The following is a 24,029-nucleotide window of genomic DNA, read 5'->3' as shown; positions in this document are numbered from 1 at the left end:
TGTAATATAAGAGTGTGTGTATGTGTATAATAAGAGTGTGCGTGGTGTGTGTGTATGTGTAATATCAGAGTGTGCATTGTGTGTGTATGTGTAATATCAGAATGTGCGTGGTGTGTGTATGTGTAATATAAGAGTGTGCGTGGTGTGTGTATGTGTAATATAAGAGTGTGCGTGGTGTGTGTATGTGTAATATAAAAGTGTGCGTGGTGTGTGTATGTGTAATATCAGAGTGTGCGTGGTGTGTGTATGTGTAATATAAGAGTGTGTAGTGTGTGTATGTGTAATATAAGAGTGTGTGTATGTGTAATATAAGAGTGTGTGTAGTGTGTGTATGTGTAATATAAGAGTGTGCGTGGTGTGTGTATGTGTAATGTAAGAGTGTGCGTGGTGTGTGTATGTGTAATATAAGAGTGTGCGTGGTGTGTGTATGTTTAATATCAGAGTGTGCGTGGTGTGTGTATGTGTAATATAAGAGGTGTGTATGTGTAATATAAGAGTGTGCGTGGTGTGTGTATGTGTAATGTAAGAGTGTGCGTGGTGTGTGTATGTGTAATACAAGAGTGTGCGTGGGGTGTGTATGTGTAATATAAGAGTGTGCGTGGTGTGTTTATGTGTAATACAAGAGTGTGCGTGGGGTGTGTATGTGTAATATAAGAGTGTGCGTGGGGTGTGTATGTGTAATAGAGTGTGTGTGGTGTGTGTATGTGTAATATAAGAGTGTGTGTAGTGTGTATATGTGTAATATAAGAGTGTGCGTGGTGTGTGTATGTGTAATATAAGAGTGTGCGTGGTGTGTGTATGTGTAATATAAAAGTGTGTGTATGTGTAGTATAAGAGTGTGCGTGGTGTGTGTATGTGTAATATAAAAGTGTGCGTGGTGTGTGTATATGTAATATAAGAGTGTGTGTAGTGTGTGTATGTGTAATATAAGAGTGTGCGTGGTGTGTGTATGTGTAATATAAAAGGGTGCGTGTATGTGTAATATCAGAGTGTGCGTGGTGTGTGTATGTGTAATATAAGAGTGTGTGTATGTGTATAATAAGAGTGTGCGTGGTGTGTGTGTATGTGTAATATCAGAGTGTGCATTGTGTGTGTATGTGTAATATCAGAATGTGCGTGGTGTGTGTATGTGTAATATAAGAGTGTGCGTGGTGTGTGTATGTGTAATATAAGAGTGTGCGTGGTGTGTGTATGTGTAATATAAAAGTGTGCGTGGTGTGTGTATGTGTAATATCAGAGTGTGCGTGGTGTGTGTATGTGTAATATAAGAGTGTGTGTAGTGTGTGTATGTGTAATATAAGAGTGTGCGTGGTGTGTGTATGTGTAATGTAAGAGTGTGCGTGGTGTGTGTATGTGTAATGTAAGAGTGTGCGTGGTGTGTGTATGTTTAATATCAGAGTGTGCGTGGTGTGTGTATGTGTAATATAAGAGGTGTGTATGTGTAATATAAGAGTGTGCGTGGTGTGTGTATGTGTAATGTAAGAGTGTGCGTGGTGTGTGTATGTGTAATACAAGAGTGTGCGTGGGGTGTGTATGTGTAATATAAGAGTGTGCGTGGTGTGTGTATGTGTAATATAAGAGTGTGTAGTGTGTGTATGTGTAATATAAGAGTGTGTGTATGTGTAATATAAGAGTGTGTGTAGTGTGTGTATGTGTAATATAAGAGTGTGTGTATGTGTAATATAAGAGTGTGCGTGGTGTGTGTATGTGTAATACAAGAGTGTGCGTGGGGTGTGTATGTGTAATATAAGAGTGTGCGTGGTGTGTGTATGTTTAATATCAGAGTGTGCGTGGTGTGTGTATGTGTAATATAAGAGGTGTGTATGTGTAATATAAGAGTGTGCGTGGTGTGTGTATGTGTAATGTAAGAGTGTGCGTGGTGTGTGTATGTGTAATACAAGAGTGTGCGTGGGGTGTGTATGTGTAATATAAGAGTGTGCGTGGTGTGTGTATGTGTAATATAAGAGTGTGTAGTGTGTGTATGTGTAATATAAGAGTGTGTGTATGTGTAATATAAGAGTGTGTGTAGTGTGTGTATGTGTAATATAAGAGTGTGTGTATGTGTAATATAAGAGTGTGCGTGGTGTGTGTATGTGTAATACAAGAGTGTGCGTGGTGTGTGTATGTGTAATATAAGAGTGTGCGTGGTGTGTGTATGTGTAATATAAGAGTGTGCGTGGTGTGTGTATGTGTAATATAAGAGTGTGCGTGGTGTGTGTATGTGTAATATAAGAGTGTGTGTATGTGTAATATAAGAGTGTGTGTAGTGTGTGTATGTGTAATATAAGAGTGTGTGTATGTGTAATATAAGAGTGTGCGTGGTGTGTGTATGTGTAATACAAGAGTGTGCGTGGTGTGTGTATGTGTAATATAAGAGTGTGCGTGGTGTGTGTATGTGTAATATAAGAGTGTGCGTGGGGTGTGTATGTGTAATATAAGAGTGTGCGTGGTGTGTGTATGTGTAATATAAGAGTGTGCGTGGTGTGTGTATGTGTAATATAAGAGTGTGCGTGGGGTGTGTATGTGTAATATAAGAGTGTGCGTGGTGTGTGTATGTGTAATATAAGAGTGTGCGTGGTGTGTGTATGTGTAATATAAGAGTGTGCGTGGGGTGTGTATGTGTAATATAAGAGTGTGCGTGGTGTGTGTATGTGTAATATAAGAGTGTGCGTGGTGTGTGTATGTGTAATATAAGAGTGTGCGTGGTGTGTGTATGTGTAATATAAGAGTGTGCGTGGTGTGTGTATGTGTAATATAAGAGTGTGCGTGGTGTGTGTATGTGTAAACTAGACATATGTTTATTTTGTTGACAAAATGCAGAAATATTCTTCTCAATCTGTAGTTATTAACGATTGTTAAAGGGACACTGAACCCAAATTTTTTCTTTCGTGATTCAGATAGAGCATGACATTTTAAGCAACTTTCTAATTTACTCCTATTATCAAATTTTCTTTATTCTCTTGGTATCTTTATTTGAAATGCAAGAATGTAAGTTTAGATGCCGGCCCCTTTTTGGTGAGCAACCTTGGTTGTCCTTGCTGATTGGTGGATAAATTCATCCACCAATCAAAAACTGCTGTCCAGAGTCCTGAACCAAGAAAAATGCTTAGATGCCTTATTTTTCAAATAAAGATAGCAAGAGAACAAAGAAACATTGATAATAGGAGTAAATTAGAAAGTTGCTTAAAATTGCATGCTCTATCTGAATCACGAAAGAAAAAATTTGGGTTCAGTGTGACTTTAACATTTGTGTTGAATTTACTGAAGATAGAAACAGGACAATCGAGCTTAATCAATAAAATGTTATACACAATTCACATATGTGATACTTTAGGGCAGTATAATAGACATAGATAATGAGCCATGGGTACCTTCCTGCTTTGCTTTCCTTTAAGTAATGTGCCTTAAAGGGGTAGTCTACTCCAGAAATGTTATTGATTACAAAGAAGATAATCCCTTTATTATCCATTCAAAATCAACTGAGATAAGAGGCGGCCTTCGAGGCCTTACAAAATTAGCATATGAGCCTACCTAGGTTTAGCTTTCAACAAAGAATAACAAGAGAACAAAGCAAATTTGATAAAAGTAAATTGAAAAATTGTTTAAAATTGCATGCCCTATCTGAATCATAAAAGTTTAATTTTGACTAGACTGTCCCTTTAACATATGGATTCCTAGACTGATGAAGTTTTCTAAACTTGTGTTATTGTCATCACATATGCAAGGATTTGTCGCCTTGGTAATCAATTTATTTACATACTTGTAATTTGTGTGTGAATGCTTGTTACAGAATAATAACAATTATAATGATTTTGGTATAGGCCTGGAACCATCTACATCATCTCTGCCAGCAAAGGAATCTAAGATCAAAAAAGCAGCTGCACGGCCAGAGGTCAGAAAAGCTTCTGTTCCGCTACTTCAGCCACGTCCGAAAAGAAATGATGATGAGTGGGATCCCACTTGTGCTGCTGCCACATTAAAATTAATGAAGAATAAACTGCAAGAGGTGCCAAGGACTAGGTCCAGGTAATGGTTTTTCATATATAAAATGCTTTTGACGTTTTTAGTTTTGCTTGTTTTAAGAGATAAAAATATAAAGTAGCTTTAAATGGACATAAAACCCAAACATTTTTGTGATTCAGATAGAAAATACAATTTTAAACAACTTTCAAATTTACTTCTTTTATCTAATTTGCTTCATTCTCTTGGTATCCTTTGTTGAAGGCGCAGTAATTCACTACTGGGAGCTAGTAGAAAGCCAATGGCCAGAGGCATATATGTGCAGCCACCAATCAGCAGCATCTTACCTAGGTATAATTTTCAACAAAGGATACAGAGTGAAAAAACAAATTAGTAAATTGTAATGTGGTTTAAAATCACATGCTCTATTTGAATCATAAAATAAAAAAATGTGGGTTTTATGTCCCTTTAAAGGGACAGTCAAGTCCAAAAAAAACTTTCATGTTTCAAATAGGGTATGTAATTTTAAACAACTTTCCAATTTACTTTTATCACCAATTTTGCTTTGTTCTCTTGGTATTCATAGTTGAAAGCTAAACCTAGGAGGTTCATTTGCTAATTTTTAAGACCTTGAAGGCCGCCTCTAACCTAATGCATTTTGATAGTTTTTTACCACTAGAGGGCATTAGTTCACGTGTTTCATATAGATAACATTGAGCTCATGCACGTGAATTTACCATGGAGACAGCTCTGATTGGCTAAAATGCAAGTCTGTCAAAAGAACTGAAATAAGGGGGCAGTCTGCTGAGGCTTAGATACAAGGTAATTACAGAGGTAAAACGTGTATAATTATAACTGTGTTGGTTATGCAAAACTGTGGAATAGGTAATTAAGGGATTATCCATCTTTTAAAACAACAAAAATTCTGGTGTTGACTGTCCCTTTAAGTGCCCGGTGCTATCCTTCTTGTAATCTGAGGATGGACACTCTTATTGTTGCTTTGTGATATACAAGACTGCTTTAAACACAAAATGAGAAGCGCTGCTTACAATGCAAATTTCTGTCCTAACTTCTAACACCATAAGGAATACGTAACAGATCTTTGAAGAAATATTTCTCCTGTTAAGTGTGGTCAGTCCACGGGTCATCATTACTTCTGGGATATTATCTCCTCCCCTACAGGAAGTGCAAGAGGATTCACCCAGCAGAGCTGCTATATAGCTCCTCCCCTCTACGTCACCTCCAGTCATTCTCTTGCACCCAACGAATAGATAGGATGTGTGAGAGGACTGTGGTGATTTAATTAGTTTATTACCTTCAATCAAAAGTTTGTTATTTTATAATAGCACCGGAGTGTGTTATTCATTCTCTGGTAGAATTTGAAGAAGAATCTACCTGAGTTTTTTTCTATGATTTTAGCCGGAGTAGTTAAGATCATATTGCTGTTTCTCGGCCATCTGAGGAGAGGTAAACTTCAGATCAGGGGACAGCGGGCAGATTAATCTGCAAAGAGGTATGTAGCAGTTTGTTATTTTCTGACATGGAATTGATGAGAAAATCCTGCCATACCGTTATAATGTAAACTCAGCCTTAAATGCAGTAGATGTAGCTGGTATCAGGCTGTCATGTATGTATATTTTACACTTCAGTATTCTGGGGGATGGTACTTCACTGGATTATACTGTATGCATAGACTTAACCTAATTTGCAGGGACTTGCAATAGGTTTTAAATAACAATTAATTTATTGAGGTTAAACGTTTTTTTGCTGGCATGTAAAAACGTTTATTTCTCTGAGGTACTGGGTGAAAAAATGTTTTGGGCACTATTTTCTCCACTTGGCAATAGTTTTGTTTAATTTAAAGCAGTTCACTGATCTCTCTCACTGTTATGTGTGAGGGGGAGGGGCCATTTTTGGCGCTTTTACTACGCATCAAAAAATCTCAGTCAGAGGTTCATTTTCTTCCTGCATGATCCGGTTCATCTTACAGAACTCAGGGATCTCCAAAGCCTTGTTTGAGGGAGGTAATCATCACAGCAGAGCTGTGAAGAGTGTAGTTTACTGTGATAAAAAACGTTTTTTCTTCTGTTAAGTGTGATCAGTCCACGGGTCATCATTACTTCTGGGATATTACTCCTCCCCAACAGGAAGTGCAAGAGGATTCACCCAGCAGAGCTGCATATAGCTCCTCCCCTCTACGTCACTCCCAGTCATTCTCTTGCACCCAACGACTAGATAGGATGTGTGAGAGGACTATGGTGATTATACTTAGTTTTATATCTTCAATCAAAAGTTTGTTATTTTAAAATAGCACCGGAGTGTGTTATTATCTCTCTGGCAGAGTTTGAAGAAGAATCTACCAGAGTTTTTGTTATGATTTTAGCCGGAGTAGTTAAGATCATATTGCTGTTTCTCGGCCATCTGAGGAGAGGTAAACTTCAGATCAGGGGACAGCGGGCAGATGAATCTGCATAGAGGTATGTAGCAGTTTTTATTTTCTGACAATGGAATTGATGAGAAAATCCTGCCATACCGATATAATGTCATGTATGTATACTTTACACTTCAGTATTCTGGGGAATGGTACTTCACTAGAATTACACTGTAAGAAATACATAAAGCTGTTTAATAACTAGAGATTATGTTTAACGTTTTTGCTGGAATGTAAAATCGTTTTCATTTACTGAGGTACTGAGTGAATAAATGTTTGGGCACTATTTTTCCACTTGGCAGTTGCTTAATCTGTTTTCTGACAGTTTCTGTTCTCCCTCACTGCTGTGTGTGAGGGGGAGGGGCCGTTTTTTGGCGCTTTTTCTACACATCAAATATTTCAGTCAGCAACTCATTGTATTCCCTGCATGATCCGGTTCATCTCTACAGAGCTCAGGGGTCTTCAAAACTTATTTTGAGGGAGGCAATTTCTCTCAGCAGAGCTGTGAGAATTATAGTTTGACTGAGATAAAAAACGTTTATTCTGTAATTTGTTTCCTGCTTTCAGAATTTGTTATCTTTGCTAATGGGATTAAACCTTTGCTAAAGTTGTGTTATTTACAAGGATTGAGGCTATAACTGTTTCAATTTATTAATTTTCAACTGTCATGGATCTTCTGTGCTTTTTAAAGGCACAGTACGTTTTAATATTATTCTAATTGAATTGTATTTCCAAGTTACAAGTTTATTTGCTAGTGTGTTAAACATGTCTGATTCAGAGGATGATACCTGTGTCATTTGTTGCAATGCCAAAGTGGAGCCCAATAGAAATTTATGTACTAACTGTATTGATGCTACTTTAAATAAAAGTCAATCTGTACAAATTGAACAAATTTCACCAAACAACGAGGGGAGAGTTATGCCGACTAACTCGCCTCACGTGTCAGTACCTACATCTCCCGCTCAGAGGGAGGTGCGTGATATTGTAGCGCCGAGTACATCTGGGCGGCCATTACAAATCACATTACAGGATATGGCTACTGTTATGACTGAGGTTTTGGCTAAATTACCAGAGCTAAGAGGTAAGCGTGATCACTCTGGGGTGAGAACAGAGTGCGCTGATAATATTAGGGCCATGTCAGACACTGCGTCACAGGTGGCAGAACATGAGGACGGAGAGCTTCATTCTGTGGGTGACGGTTCTGATCCAAACAGACTGGATTCAGATATTTCAAATTTTAAATTTAAACTGGAAAACCTCCGTGTATTACTAGGGGAGGTGTTAGCGGCTCTGAATGATTGTAACACAGTTGCAATACCAGAGAAAATGTGTAGGTTGGATAAATATTTTGCGGTACCGACGAGTACTGAGGTTTTTCCTATACCTAAGAGACTTACTGAAATTGTTACTAAGGAGTGGGATAGACCCGGTGTGCCGTTCTCACCCCCTCCGATATTTAGAAAAATGTTTCCAATAGACGCCACCACAAGGGACTTATGGCAAACGGTCCCTAAGGTGGAGGGAGCAGTTTCTACCTTAGCTAAGCGTACCACTATCCCGGTGGAGGATAGCTGTGCTTTTTCAGATCCAATGGATAAAAAATTAGAGGGTTACCTTAAGAAAATGTTTGTTCAACAAGGTTTTATATTGCAACCCCTTGCATGCATTGCGCCGATCACGGCTGCAGCGGCATTCTGGATTGAGTCTCTGGAAGAGAACATTGGTTCAGCTACTCTGGACGACATTACGGACAGGCTTAGAGTCCTTAAACTAGCTAATTCATTCATTTCGGAGGCCGTAGTACATCTTACTAAACTTACGGCGAAGAATTCAGGATTCGCCATTCAGGCACGCAGGGCGCTGTGGCTAAAATCCTGGTCAGCTGATGTTACTTCTAAGTCTAAATTGCATAATATACCTTTCAAAGGGCAGACCTTATTCGGGCCCGGGTTGAAAGAGATTATCGCTGACATTACAGGAGGTAAAGGCCATGCCCTGCCTCAGGACAAAGCCAAAGCCAAGACTAGACAGTCTAATTTTCGTTCCTTTCGTAATTTCAAAGCAGGAGCAGCATCAACTTCCTCTGCACCAAAACAGGAAGGAGCTGTTGCTCGCTACAGACAAGGCTGGAAACCTAACCAGTCCTGGAACAAGGGCAAGCAGACTAGGAAACCTGCTGCTGCCCCTAAAACAGCATGAATTGAGGGCCCCCGATCCGGGATCGGATCTAGTGGGGGGCAGACTTTCTCTCTTCGCCCAGGCTTGGGCAAGAGATGTTCAGGATCCCTGGGCGCTAGAGATAATATCTCAGGGATACCTTCTGGACTTCAAATACTCTCCTCCAAGAGAGAGATTTCATCTGTCAAGATTGTCAACAATCCAGACAAAGAAAGAGGCGTGTCTACGCTGCGTACAAGAGCTCTTGTTAATGGGAGTAATCCATCCAGTTCCACGATCGGAACAGGGACAGGGGTTTTACTCAAATCTGTTTGTGGTTCCCAAAAAAGAGGGAACTTTCAGACCAATCCTGGACTTAAAGATCCTAAACAAATTCCTAAGAGTTCCATCGTTCAAGATGGAGACTATTCGGACAATTTTACCTATGATCCAAGAGGGTCAGTACATGACCACTGTAGATTTAAAAGATGCTTACCTTCACATACCGATTCACAAAGATCATTATCGGTACCTAAGGTTTGCCTTCCTAGACAGGCATTACCAGTTTGTGGCTCTTCCATTCGGATTGGCTACAGCTCCAAGAATCTTCACAAAGGTTCTGGGTGCTCTTCTGGCGGTACTAAGACCGCGGGGAATCTCGGTAGCTCCATACCTAGACGACATTCTGATACAAGCTTCAAGCTTTCAAACTGCCAAGTCTCATACAGAGTTAGTGCTGGCATTTCTAAGGTCACATGGATGGAAGGTGAACGAAAAGAAAAGTTCACTCGTTCCACTCACAAGAGTTCCCTTCCTGGGGACTCTTATAGATTCTGTAGAAATGAAGATTTACCTGACAGAGGACAGGCTAACAAGACTTCAAAGTGCTTGCCGCACCCTTCATTCCATTCAACACCCGTCAGTGGCTCAATGCATGGAGGTAATCGGCTTAATGGTAGCGGCAATGGACATAGTACCCTTTGCACGCTTACTCCTCAGACCACTGCAACTGTGCATGCTAAGTCAGTGGAATGGGGATTACTCAGACTTATCCCCTTCTCTGAATCTGGATCAAGAGACCAGAAATTCTCTTCTATGGTGGCTTTATCGGCCACATCTGTCCAGGGGGATGCCATTCAGCAGACCAGACTGGACAATTGTAACAACAGACGCCAGCCTTCTAGGTTGGGGTGCCGTCTGGAATTCTCTGAAGGCTCAGGGACAATGGAGTCAGGAGGAGAGTCTCCTGCCAATAAACATTCTGGAATTGAGAGCAGTTCTCAATGCCCTCCTGGCTTGGCCCCAGTTGACAACTCGGGGGTTCATCAGGTTTCAGTCGGACAACATCACGACTGTAGCTTACATCAACCATCAGGGAGGGACAAGAAGCTCCCTAGCTATGATGGAAGTATCAAAGATAATTCGCTGGGCAGAGTCTCACTCTTGCCACCTGTCAGCAATCCACATCCCGGGAGTGGAGAACTGGGAGGCGGATTTCTTAAGTCGTCAGACTTTTCATCCGGGGGAGTGGGAACTTCATCCGGAGGTCTTTGCCCAAATACTTCGACGTTGGGGCAAACCAGAGATAGATCTCATGGCGTCTCGACAGAACGCCAAGCTTCCTCGTTACGGGTCCAGATCCAGGGATCCAGGAGCAGTCCTGATAGATGCTCTGACAGCACCTTGGGACTTCAGGATGGCTTACGTGTTTCCACCCTTCCCGTTACTTCCTCGATTGATTGCCAGAATCAAACAAGAGAGAGCATCAGTGATTCTAATAGCACCTGCGTGGCCACGCAGGACTTGGTATGCAGACCTGGTGGACTTGTCATCCTGTCCACCTTGGTCTCTACCTCTGAAACAGGACCTTCTGATACAGGGTCCCTTCAAACATCAAAATCTAACTTCTCTGAAGCTGACTGCTTGGAAATTGAACGCTTGATTTTATCAAGACGTGGGTTTTCTGAGTCAGTTATTGATACCTTAATACAGGCTAGGAAACCTGTTACCAGAAAGATTTACCATAAGATATGGCGTAAATACCTATATTGGTGTGAATCCAAAGGTTACTCTTGGAGTAAGGTTAGGATTCCTAGGATATTGTCTTTTCTACAAGAAGGTTTAGAAAAGGGTTTATCTGCTAGTTCATTAAAGGGACAGATCTCAGCTCTGTCCATTCTGTTACACAAACGTCTGTCAGAAGTTCCTGACGTCCAGGCTTTTTGTCAGGCTTTGGCCAGGATTAAGCCTGTGTTTAAAACTGTTGCTCCACCATGGAGCTTAAACCTTGTTCTTAATGTTTTACAGGGCGTTCCGTTTGAACCCCTTCATTCCATTGATATAAAGTTGTTATCTTGGAAAGTTCTATTTTTAATGGCTATTTCCTCGGCTCGAAGAGTCTCTGAATTATCAGCCTTACATTGTGATTCTCCTTATTTGATTTTTCATTCGGATAAGGTAGTCCTGCGTACTAAACCTGGGTTCTTACCTAAGGTAGTTACTAACAGGAATATCAATCAAGAGATTGTTGTTCCTTCTTTATGCCCAAATCCTTCTTCAAAGAAGGAACGTCTACTGCACAACCTGGATGTAGTCCGTGCTCTAAAATTTTACTTACAGGCAACTAAGGAATTTCGACAAACGTCTTCTCTGTTTGTCATTTACTCTGAGGAGAGGTCAAAAAGCTTCCGCTACCTCTCTTTCTTTTTGGCTTCGTAGCATAATTCGTTTAGCTTATGAGACTGCTGGACAGCAGCCTCCTGAAAGAATTACAGCTCATTCTACTAGAGCTGTGGCTTCCACTTGGGCCTTCAAGAATGAGGCCTCTGTTGAACAGATTTGCAAGGCTGCAACTTGGTCTTCGCTTCATACTTTTTCCAAATTTTACAAATTTGACACTTTTGCTTCATCGGAGGCTATTTTTGGGAGAAAGGTTCTTCAGGCAGTGGTTCCTTCTGTATAAAGAGCCTGCCTATCCCTCCCGTCATCCGTGTACTTTTGCTTTGGTATTGGTATCCCAGAAGTAATGATGACCCGTGGACTGATCACACTTAACAGAAGAAAACATAATTTATGCTTACCTGATAAATTCCTTTCTTCTGTAGTGTGATCAGTCCACGGCCCGCCCTGTTTTTAAGGCAGGTAAATATTTTTTAATTTATACTCCAGTCACCACTTCACCCTTGGCTTTTCCTTTCTCGTTGGTCCTTGGTCGAATGACTGGGAGTGACGTAGAGGGGAGGAGCTATATGCAGCTCTGCTGGGTGAATCCTCTTGCACTTCCTGTTGGGGAGGAGTAATATCCCAGAAGTAATGATGACCCGTGGACTGATCACACTACAGAAGAAAGGAATTTATCAGGTAAGCATAAATTATGTTTTTTTTTTGTGTATTTTTTCTGCTGCCAGGGTTAGTTATCCTTGCTAATGGGAACAATCCTTTGCTAAAATTGTTTATTTCTTTCAAAGATTTGTTGCTATAACTTAGTTATTTTCAACTGTCATAATTTTTTCTGTGCTTCTTATAAGCACAGTTCGTTTTCATATTATTGTAAATTACTTAAAAAGCATTTCCAAGTTGCTAGTTAATTGCTAGTGTGTTAAACATGTCTGATTCAGAGGAAGATACATGTGCTATATGTGCTAATGCCAAAGTGGAGCCCAATAGAAATTTATGTACTAACTGTATTGATGCTACTTTAAATAAGAGTCAATCTGTACAAATTGAACATATTTCACCAGACAACGAGGGGAGAGTTATGCCGACTAACTCGCCTCACGTGTCAGTACCTACATCTCCCGCTCGGGAGGTGCGTGATATTGTAGCGCCGAGTACATCTGGGCGGCCATTTCAAATCACATTACAGGATATGGCTACTGTTATGACTGAAGTTTTGGCTAAATTACCAGAACTTAGAGGCAAGTGTGATCACTCTGGGGTGAGAACAGAGTGCGCTGATAATATTAGGGCCATGTCAGACACTGCGTCACAGGCGGCAGAACATGAGGACGGAGAACTTCATTCTGTGGGTGACGGTTCTGATCCAAATAGATTGGATTCAGATATTTCAAACTTTAAATTTAAGCTGGAAAACCTCCGTGTATTACTAGGGGAGGTGTTAGCGGCTCTGAATGATTGTAACACAGTTGCAATACCAGAGAAAATGTGTAGGTTGGATAAATATTTTGCGGTACCGGCGAGTACTGATGTTTTTCCTATACCTAAGAGACTTACTGAAATTGTTACTAAGGAGTGGGATAGGCCCGGTGTACCGTTCTCACCCCCTCCGATATTTAGGAAAATGTTTCCAATAGACGCCACCACACGGGACTTATGGCAAACGGTCCCTAAGGTGGAGGGAGCGGTTTCTACTTTAGCTAAGCGTACCACTATCCCGGTGGAGGATAGCTGTGCCTTTTCTGATCCAATGGATAAAAAATTAGAGGGTTACCTTAAGAAAATGTTTGTTCAACAAGGTTTTATATTGCAACCTCTTGCATGTATTGCGCCTGTCACGGCTGCAGCAGCATTTTGGTTTGAGTCTCTGGAAGAGACACTTCAATCATCTACACTAGATGAGATTACAGACAAACTTAGAACCCTTAAGTTAGCTAACTCATTTATTTCAGATGCCGTAGTACATTTAACTAAACTTACGGCTAAGAATTCCGGATTTGCCATTCAGGCACGCAGAGCACTGTGGCTAAAATCCTGGTCAGCTGATGTTACTTCCAAATCTAAATTGCTTAATATACCCTTCAAAGGGCAAACCTTGTTCGGGCCCGGGTTGAAGGAGATTATCGCTGACATTACAGGAGGTAAAGGCCATGCCCTGCCTCAGGACAAAGCCAAACCTAGGGCTAGACAGTCTAATTTTCGTTCCTTTCGTAATTTCAAAGCAGGAACAGCATCAACCTCCTCTGCACCAAAACAGGAAGGAGCTGTTGCTCGCTACAGACAAGGCTGGAAACCTAACCAGTCCTGGAACAAGGGCAAGCAGGCCAGGAAACCTGCTGCTGCCCCTAAGACAGCATGAATCGAGGGCCCCCGATCCGGGACCGGATCTAGTGGGGGGCAGACTTTCTCTCTTCGCCCAGGCTTGGGCAAGAGATGTTCAGGATCCCTGGGCGTTAGAGATCATATCTCAGGGATACCTTCTGGACTTCAAATCCTCTCCCCCAAGAGGGAGATTTCATCTGTCAAGGTTATCAACAAACCAAATAAAGAAAGCAGCGTTCCTACGCTGCGTACAAGATCTTTTATTAATGGGAGTGATCCATCCAGTTCCGCGGTCGGAACAAGGACAAGGGTTTTACTCAAATCTGTTTGTAGTTCCCAAAAAAGAGGGAACTTTCAGGCCAATCTTGGATTTAAAGATCCTAAACAAATTCCTAAGAGTTCCATCGTTCAAGATGGAAACGATTCGAACAATTCTGCCCATGATCCAAGAGGGTCAGTACATGACCACAGTGGATTTAAAGGATGCTTACCTTCACATACCGATTCACAGAGATCATTACCGGTATCTAAGGTTTGCCTTTCTAGACAGGCATTACCAGTTTGTAGCTCTTCCATTCGGACTGGCTACGGCTCCAAGAATCTTCACAAAGGTTCTGGGTACTCTTCTGGTGGTACTAAGACCGCGAGGAATTTCGGTAGCTCCGTACCTAGACGACATTCTGATACAAGCTTCAAGCTTTCAAACTGCCAAGTCTCATACAGAGTTAGTACTGGCATTTCTAAGGTCGCATGGATGGAAGGTGAACGAAAAGAAGAGTTCTCTCTTTCCACTCACAAGAGTTCCCTTCTTGGGGACTCTGATAGATTCTGTAGAAATGAAGATTTACCTGACAGAAGACAGGTTAACAAAGCTTCAAAATGCATGCCGGGTCCTTCATTCCATTCAACACCCGTCAGTAGCTCAATGCATGGAGGTGATCGGCTTAATGGTAGCGGCAATGGACGTAGTACCTTTTGCACGCCTTCATCTCAGACCGCTGCAATTGTGCATGCTAAGTCAGTGGAATGGGGATTACTCAGATTTGTCCCCCACTCTGAATCTGAATCAAGAGACCAGAAACTCTCTTCTATGGTGGCTTTATCGGCCACACCTGTCCAGGGGGATGCCATTCAGCAGGCCAGACTGGTCAATTGTAACAACAGACGCCAGCCTACTAGGTTGGGGCGCTGTCTGGAATTCTCTGAAGGCTCAGGGACTATGGAATCAGGAAGAGAGTCTCCTTCCAATAAACATTCTGGAATTGAGAGCAGTTCTCAATGCCCTTCTGGCTTGGCCCCAGTTAACAACTCGGGGGTTCATCAGGTTTCAGTCGGACAACATCACGACTGTAGCTTACATCAACCATCAGGGAGGGACAAGAAGCTCCATAGCAATGATGGAAGTATCGAAGATAATTCGCTGGGCAGAGTCTCACTCTTGCCATCTGTCTGCAATCCACATCCCGGGAGTGGAGAACTGGGAGGCGGATTTCTTAAGTCGTCAGACTTTTCATCCGGGGGAGTGGGAACTTCATCCGGAGGTCTTTGCCCAGATACTTCGACGTTGGGGCAAACCAGAGATAGATCTCATGGCGTCTCGTCAGAACGCCAAGCTTCCTCGCTACGGGTCCAGATCCAGGGATCCGGGAGCGGTTATGATAGATGCTTTGACAGCACCTTGGACCTTCGGGATGGCTTATGTGTTTCCACCCTTCCCGATGCTTCCTCGATTGATTGCCAGAATCAAGCAGGAGAGAGCATCAGTGATTCTAATAGCACCTGCATGGCCACGCAGGACTTGGTATGCAGATCTAGTGGACATGTCATCCTGTCCGCCTTGGTCTCTACCTCTGAAACAGGACCTTCTGATTCAGGGTCCATTCAAACATCAAAATCTAACTTCTCTGAAGCTGACTGCTTGGAAATTGAACGCTTGATTTTATCAAAACGTGGGTTTTCTGAGCCAGTTATTGATACCTTAATACAGGCTAGGAAGCCTGTTACCAGAAGGATTTACCATAAAATATGGCGTAAATACTTATATTGGTGCGAATCCAAGAGTTACTCATGGAGTAAGGTTAGGATTCCAAGGATATTGTCTTTTCTACAAGAAGGTTTAGAAAAGGGGTTATCCGCTAGTTCTTTAAAGGGACAGATTTCAGCTCTGTCCATTCTTTTGCACAAACGTCTGTCAGAAGTTCCGGACGTTCAAGCTTTTTGTCAGGCTTTAGCTAGGATCAAGCCTGTGTTTAAAACTGTTGCTCCACCATGGAGTTTGAACTTAGTTCTTAATGTTTTACAGGGTGTTCCGTTTGAACCCCTTCATTCCATTGATATCAAGTTGTTATCTTGGAAAGTTCTGTTTTTAATGGCTATTTCCTCAGCTCGAAGAGTCTCTGAGTTATCTGCCTTACATTGTGATTCTCCTTATCTGATTTTTCATTCAGACAAGGTAGTTCTGCGTACTAAACCTGGGTTCCTACCTAAGGTGGTCACTAACAGGAATATCAATCAAGAGATTGTTGTTCCATCCTTGTGTCCTAATCCTTCCTCGAAGAAGGAACGTCTGCTACACAATCTAGATGTAGTCCGTGCCCTGAAATTTTATCTACAGGCAACTAAGGAGTTTCGGCAAACGTCTTCCCTGTTTGTCGTTTATTCTGGCCAGAGGAGAGGTCAAAAAGCTTCGGCTACCTCTCTCTCGTTTTGGCTTCGTAGCATAATACGATTAGCCTATGAGACTGCTGGACAGCAGCCTCCTGAAAGAATTACAGCTCATTCTACTAGAGCTGTGGCTTCCACTTGGGCCTTTAAGAATGAGGCTTCTGTTGAACAGATTTGCAAGGCTGCAACTTGGTCTTCTCTTCATACTTTTTCCAAATTTTCCAAATTTGACACTTTTGCTTCTTCGGAGGCTGTTTTTGGGAGAAAGGTTCTTCAGGCAGTGGTTCCCTCCGTATAAAGAGCCTGCCTGTCCCTCCCGTCATCCGTGTACTTTTGCTTTGGTATTGGTATCCCAGAAGTAATGATGACCCGTGGACTGACCACACTTAACAGGAGAAAACAAAATTTATGCTTACCTGATAAATTCCTTTCTCCTGTAGTGTGGTCAGTCCACGGCCCGCCCTGTTTTTTATGGCAGGCTAAAGATTTTTTTGGATTATACACCCTTGGGCTTCTCCTTTCTCGTTGGTCCTTTGGTCGAATGACTGGAGGTGACGTAGAGGGGAGGAGCTATATAGCAGCTCTGCTGGGTGAATCCTCTTGCACTTCCTGTAGGGGAGGAGATAATATCCCAGAAGTAATGATGACCCGTGGACTGACCACACTACAGGAGAAAGGAATTTATCAGGTAAGCATAAATTTTTTTATTTTTTTTTAGTTTAAAAACAAAAAAACAAAAAACAACTCATGGATGCACAACCTGTGGCCCTTTGCCCTAGGTTTGTAACCCTAGGCAAAAGAAGAGCTGAAAATGTAGGCATTTGTAGGAAATCTATAGTTATTTGTATGTTAAATAGTCATAAATTTATATGCAACCCTTAAGGCTTCTAGAATATTGATATGTGGCCCCCATTTGTTAAGAAGTTGGCCATCACTGACTTAGATAATAAATAATGTTGACATTTTTCTTAATTAATTACTCCTCACAAGAATGTATCAACTGAATAAGGCCTTCACAGATTTTCGTCTCTTAAACATTGGGAAAGGGGTGATGTTATATGCCAATGTGACTGTATCCCCTTTAGGACACAAAATTATGATCTAACTTTTCTAACTTATTCTGATGACTCTATCTATCACATTGAGGCCAACTACACCCTGGACCACTCCCAATCCGGTTTCAGAAGCAACCACAGCACCGAGACTGCCATCCTCGCCGCCACAGACGACATCCGCGCCATGCTCGACATAGGGGAAACCGCTGCCCTCCTCCTCCTAGACCTCTCAGCAGCATTCAACACTGTCGACCACAACACCCTCCGCACCCGCCTACACGACGCCGACATCTGCAGCAAAGCCCTGGAATGGATCACCACCTTCCTCACGGGCAGGACCCAGAAAGTCAGACTCCCGCCTTTCTCCTCCAAACCCGCACCAGTCAACTGCGATGTACCGCAAGGCTCTTCGCTGAGCACCACCCTCTTCAACATCTACATGGCCCCTCTCGCCGCCATCGTCCTCTACATCGTCTCCTACGCCGACGACACTGAGTTAATCATCTCACTTACCCGAGATCCCACCACCGTCAAAAAGAACATCCACAAAGGCCTGACAGCAGTCGCCGCCTAGATGAATGACAACCGGTTCAAACTGAACACAGACAAAACCGAAGTCGTCGTCCTCGGACCCAATAAATCCGCATGGGACGACTCCTGGTGGCCCACAGCCCTCGGTCACCCTTCAACCCCAACCGACCATGCACGAAATCTAGGCTTCATCCTGGACTCCATGGACTGACAAATCAATGCCATCACCTCAACATGCTTCCACATTCTCCACGTCCAAACGTAAAATCTTCAAGTGGATCCCAACCGAAACCAAGAAAACAGTCGCCCACGCCCTCATCATCAGCCGGTTGGATTACGGCAATGCACTCTACGCCGGCTCCACCATCAAACTCCAAAAGAGACTCCAATGTATCCAGAACGCCTCAGCCAGACTCATCCTGGACATCCTTCGCCAATGCCACATAACCGAACACCTAAGAACCTTCACTGGCTCGCCATTAACAAGAGAATCACCTTCAAGCTCCTTACCCATGCGTTCAAGGCCCTACACAACATCGGACCCGAATATATCAACCACTGCATAAATTTTTACACCCCCGCCAGACAACTACGATCGGCTGATCAAGCACTCAGTCATCCCCCGCATCAGCAAATTCACAGCGGGCGGAAGATCCTTCTCCCACATGGCAGCAAAGACATAGAACACTCTCCCGCTGCAGCTCAGATAATCCACCTCCCTTACAAAGTTCAGAAAGGACCTCAAAACCTGGCTCTTCAACTGAATGCCCATCCCCCCTCCAATCCGCCCCTCTTAGCGCCTTGAGACCCTCACGGGTGATTAGTTTGCGCTCTATAAGTACCCAGTAGATAGATGGACTCTATGATCTAGCTTTTATAACTTATTCTGATTTAGATGACTCTATGATCTAGCATTTATAACTTATTCTGATTCAGATGACGCTATGATCTAGCTTTATAACTTATTCTGATTCAGAGGACTCTATGATCTAGCTTTTATAACTTATTCTGATTCAGATGACTTTATGATCTAGCTCCAAGGAACTGCGAATTTCCTCTAATTGTCTGATTAGAAACGCAGAAAAGCCTCTCTTCAACAGAGGCCATCTCTGAAGAGCCCCGAAGATTGCACAGAGTTCCAAAACATTTATAAGTACCCTCTGCTCCCGAGGAGACCAAACTCCCTGTGCTCTGAGATCCCCAGACTGTACTCAAACCTGAAAGACCTTGCATTTGTTAAGACCACAGTCTAATTGGGACAAACAAAAAATGCCCCTATAACAATTCACTGATGTTTAATCCACCAAAAAACATGAATAGTTTTGCTCAACAATTCAGAAGGAAGATTTCTGCATTCCAGACAAAGCAAACAAAGCCGGAAAAAAAACCTCATGGAAATCAAGCAAATAGAATAGCATCTGATTCTGCAATCATCAGATCTAGTACCTTGTACTAAGAATTACGGATGGAAAAGGAACTGAAGATTAGAACAAGCTTGAGAGTATGGTCTGTCAAAGAGTCTACAATGACACCTAGGAATATAGTCCTGGAATGAGGAGAAACATAACTCATTGGAACATTGATTCTCCAATCATGCTCTTGAAGAAACAAGTCTGTTAATATGATCTACTTCTAAGTGAAGCCTATACCAAGATATTATCCAGGTAAAGAACCATCAAAACACCCTGAGCTGTTATTACAGACAAGAGCAGTAGCTAAACCAAAAGGAAGATCAATGAATCAAAAGAGCTTGCCCAGGAATGCACATCTATGAAACTAATGATTATCCCTGTGATTGGGATATGAAGAGAAGCATTCATCAAAACAATCATCAACTATCCTTATAGAACATGCATCTTCAAAAAGGAAGCTTGAAAAACTTGTTTAAAATCTTTAAATCCATTACTGGCCTGTAAGTCCCTTGCTTCATGGGATCAATGAAGAGGTTGGAATAAAACCCCTGGCCTTGTTCCAACCCTGGAGCTGGGACTATAATTCCCAAAGATTCCAGATCTAAGACTGACTGAAAGAAGGCTCTTGCCTTAAAATGATTCTTCGAACAGGACACAGAAGAAAGCTTTCCCTGGGGGGGACTTGATTTGAAACCAAATCAGTATCCCGTGGAAACTATATTCAGAACCCATGAATCTTAACAGATTGAAACCAAATCTCTTAATAAAAAAATTATCTACCATTTTTTAGAAGTTCTGGATTGGAGGCTGTGCCTTCATACTGACTTATTAGAGAAGGCAGTTGTCTTTAGACTTGTCTTAATTTGAATATGGCTTCCAGGAAGATCCAGAAGAGCCCTATTTCTAAATGGAAGAGGAGCACTTAGGTTCCTAAATTGATGAAAGGAACAAAAATGATTAGAAGTCTTGATTTCACCCTTCTTGTCCTGAGGGAGAAAAGCTCATTTATTTCCAGTCACAGTATAAAAAATTGCATCCAGACTAGGCCAAACAAAAAATTATTCCCTGAAAAAGAAGGGAAAAAACCTAGAGTTAGAAACAGCGTCTTATTAGAAATAAGCAACGTTAGCTGGATTTAAACTCAACTTTCTGGTTGCTAGGCGGCTGTGCTAAACACTGGACCACAATGGACTGCTGCTCCCTCCTGGTCAGGACTGGTAATGCCATAACTTTATGCATTAATCTTAATAATATCAACAATGTCAAAAATGAAAGCATTAGCTGACCTTAAATGTCTTAACTGATTCCAAAACTCTATACCAGCAGATTTATCATAAAACTGCTCATAATCTATCACACCAAAGCGTAGCAATACAAATTGCTGGCCTAAAAAGGAAATCTGTTGGCTGAAAGTTAGTCTTTCTTCATATGAAAGACTAACTCCCCATCCATAGAGTCTGAAAAAAAGAAGTATATTCCTAAAGAGGAATAGTAGCACTTTTAGTAGGGTGACCATATTGCCGCTTTTAAAATTGACACATATGAAAAATACATAGGTCAGGGTTCTTATGAAAAATACATAGGTCAGGGCTGTTTAAAGTAATGTTTTGTATATGTGTCCCTTTTTAAAGCGACAATATGGTCACCCTAACTTTTAGTCAAAGTAGAAATAGCCCCATCTACCTTAGGGATAGTTTCCCAAAGTTCTTTGTCAAAAGAGTAAACATTCTTTTAAATATTAAAGCTGGAATTAAATGGGATACCAGGCTAGACCACTCTTAAAGGGACATTAAACACTCATTTTTTCTTTGCATAAAAGTATAGTTTTGCCTATTTTTAAATAACATTGCTCTGATTTTCAGACTCCTAACCAAGCCCCAAAGTTTTATGAGAATATTGTCAGCTACCTACTCCAGCTTGCTCCTGTTTGTGTAAAGGGTCTTTTCATATGCAAAAGAAGGGGGAGGGGGGAGTGTCTTATTTCCCACTTGCAGTGGGCTTTCCAGCTACCTTTTCAACAGAGCTAAACTGAGAGCTTCTAAGTAAATTTTTAAACCATTTTATACTGTATTTTTATATCAGTATCTGTGCATCTTATTCTTTATAGTAGTAAATGGATTGAGTAGAGCAGTGTTTCTCAACCGCGGTCCTCGAGTACCCCCCGACAGACCAGGTTTTTCATTATAACTGAACTAGTGCACAGGTGAAATAATCGGCTGATCAGTAACACCATAGTTACTAAGCTGATTATTTCACCTGTGCACTGGTTCAGCTATAATGAAAACCTTGTCTTTTGGGGGTACTTGAGGACCGCTGTTGAGAAACAATGAGATACAGCATACAATTTTAAACAACTTTCCAATTTACTTCTGTAATTAATTTTGCTTAGCTCTCTTGGTATCCTTTGTTAAACAGTAACCCTAGATGAGCTCAGGGGGTTACACATTGCTGCCAGACGGCTAAGGACATTTGCACACTCCAAGCTCACCCAGGATTACTTTTTAACAAAATAAACCAAAATAACTGGGCAAAATTAATTATAGAAGTACATTGGAAAGCTGATTAAAATTGCTTGCTCTATCTGAATCATGAACGTTTGTTTGACTTTACTGTCCCTTTATGGAAATCATTTATTGAAGATTTATCTTTTCCTTTTGCTAATATTTTCTCTTCCTTTAGTGATTCGGGGGAACCGAGCAGCAAATGTGGGAGACGGGAGGAAGAGTTGTCCAAAGCACCTGTCATACCTTTTGGTTTAGACCTGCACTACTGGGGGAAGGAGCAGCCCACAGCTGGCAAAATACTGAAGTTAGTAATATGCTTTTCTTTCTCCTTAAAAGGGATATATGGCATGAAAAACATAACCTTTACCATTGTGCTAGTTATTCGGCTAGGAAGTTGGTTTTATAAAGTACTTGTGTCTTGTTTATTTGTTAGAGAACGTATACAGCTGATGAAAGACAACTAGATTAGGTGATTAAAAGGCTTTACAAACCGTAGGATCACATGACCTGTGTCAATGTTGTCTGAAGATGTGAAAGGTCATTGCAGTGCTCTGGGAAAGCTGAAACGTAATACTTTATAGCCTCTTTAGATTACTAATAGGTTGTAATAACAATCTGATAGATTATTAATATGGGGAATGGAATACGGATAGTAATATAAAAGTGTTATGATGTGGTATAAGTTTTCAAGTATGTGACAAAAGTATTATGTAGTGAAATGCTGGATATTTAACACAAAATTGATACAATGCATTATAATATTTATATGATTTCATTGAACACATATGCTGTATGAGAAAAGGGTAGTTATCTAATAAAATGTTTAAGGGACAGTAAACACCTTCAGATATTTATGTTTAGTTGTGCATAATGAAGCAACTTTGCAATGCAGTTTCATTATTTATTTTGCCCCATTTTCATGTAATTTAGCTCTGAAAATTGAGGATTGTGTATTTCTCAGAAATGAAAATACACCCTGCTGACTTTCCAAAGCTAAGAAAAGAGGGGGAGCAATAGGTGGGTGTGTGCACAATAAATTAGTTTATGTTTGAATAAATAAGTCACTTTTCACAAACAGCTTGGATAATTAAATAATTGTTTCTGTTATGCAATGTCAGTGGGTCGTCCCCCACCTCCCCCAAAGCTAACCCTGCTACATATCAACCCCTATTTGGCTTTAGCTGATAACAACAAAACAATGCACTCTATACTAATGTAATGACCGTGGCTAGCGTTGTTGTCTGCAGACTAAAGCTCAGAATGGCTCCCCCATATGAGGCTAATTATTATTATTATTATCGGTTATTTGTAGAGCGCCAACAGAGCTAATGGTGAGTGGAGTTTGTCTGTGGATAAACAATTACAGTAAAACAAAGTTAACCTCTTCACACCATAAGGACATTCTATGCCGTCCTAACAGCGCCGGTCTTTAACAGGGCAGCATTGAACGTCTTACCTTAAATGGCATACTGCAGCCTCCTACTTTTGGTTAATGAAACATCGGACTGGGGGTCTTGCCTAGCAGCGTAGGAAGTCCCCATGATCCGATTCTGGCCTTGAAATCACGTGATCACACAGACGATCGCATAATTTCAATTTTCCATTAAGTGTCTACATCTAAACTTTGTTTCGATCTAAGCACTTGCCCCCTGCATGATGGGTTACTTTGCTATAAAACATTAAGACGTGGCTGGTATGTTATTCTACAGCAACACAACAGAAATGTAATTACAAGGGGTTTACTGTCCCAGAAGTGGTTATGTAATAAAATGTTAAAGGGATATGAAAGTTGAACCTTCATGGTTTACATAGAGCATGACATTTGAAGAAACTTTTTAGTTTGCTTCTATTATCAAATTGAATTTGTTCTCTCGGTATCCTTTCTTGAAAAGCATACCTAGGTAGTCTCAGGAGCAGCAATGCACTACTGGGAGCTAGCTGCACATTTATACTTCTTGTCATTGGCTCACTAGATAAACTCTGGCTATCCATTGAATATCTCATCTAAAAGCGTGTATATAAATGTGTGTGTATATAATGCATACACCTGAGCTTGCGTGGGTGCTTTAACCAATAGAAGATGGTTGGTCTCCCTAATTTTAAATACAAATCCACAAAGACTGTTCATCGTCCATTGATTAAAGCACCCCACCTAAACTCAGGTGTACTCATGACAGTGTAATGGAGTTGTATATATAAAGCCAGAAAGTGTCATTCTATTATAAAGAGAAACAGTAGAAATGATTCAACCCATAAAGGCAAAGTATGTATGTGTGTGTGTGTGTGTGTGTATATATATATATGTGTGTGTGTATAT

General features: G+C 41.3%; 1 protein-coding gene across 1 annotated transcript in view; it reads left to right on the top strand.

Annotated features, from left to right (window-relative positions):
* The window catches only part of UVSSA (UV stimulated scaffold protein A), a 263,756-nt gene that overhangs the window by 120,832 nt on the left and 118,895 nt on the right, over window positions 1–24,029 (top strand). Inside the window, exons 9-10 of the mRNA XM_053704239.1 lie at window positions 3,822–4,026; window positions 21,888–22,016. Of these exons, the coding sequence (XP_053560214.1) occupies window positions 3,822–4,026; window positions 21,888–22,016 (334 nt within the window). The remainder of the gene's footprint in view (window positions 1–3,821; window positions 4,027–21,887; window positions 22,017–24,029) is intronic.

This window comes from Bombina bombina, chromosome 2, assembly GCF_027579735.1.
Source record: "Bombina bombina isolate aBomBom1 chromosome 2, aBomBom1.pri, whole genome shotgun sequence".
Lineage (NCBI taxonomy): Eukaryota > Metazoa > Chordata > Amphibia > Anura > Bombinatoridae > Bombina > Bombina bombina.
The sequence above is the reverse complement of the archived record's forward strand: the minus strand, read 5'-3'. Positions and strand labels throughout refer to the sequence as shown.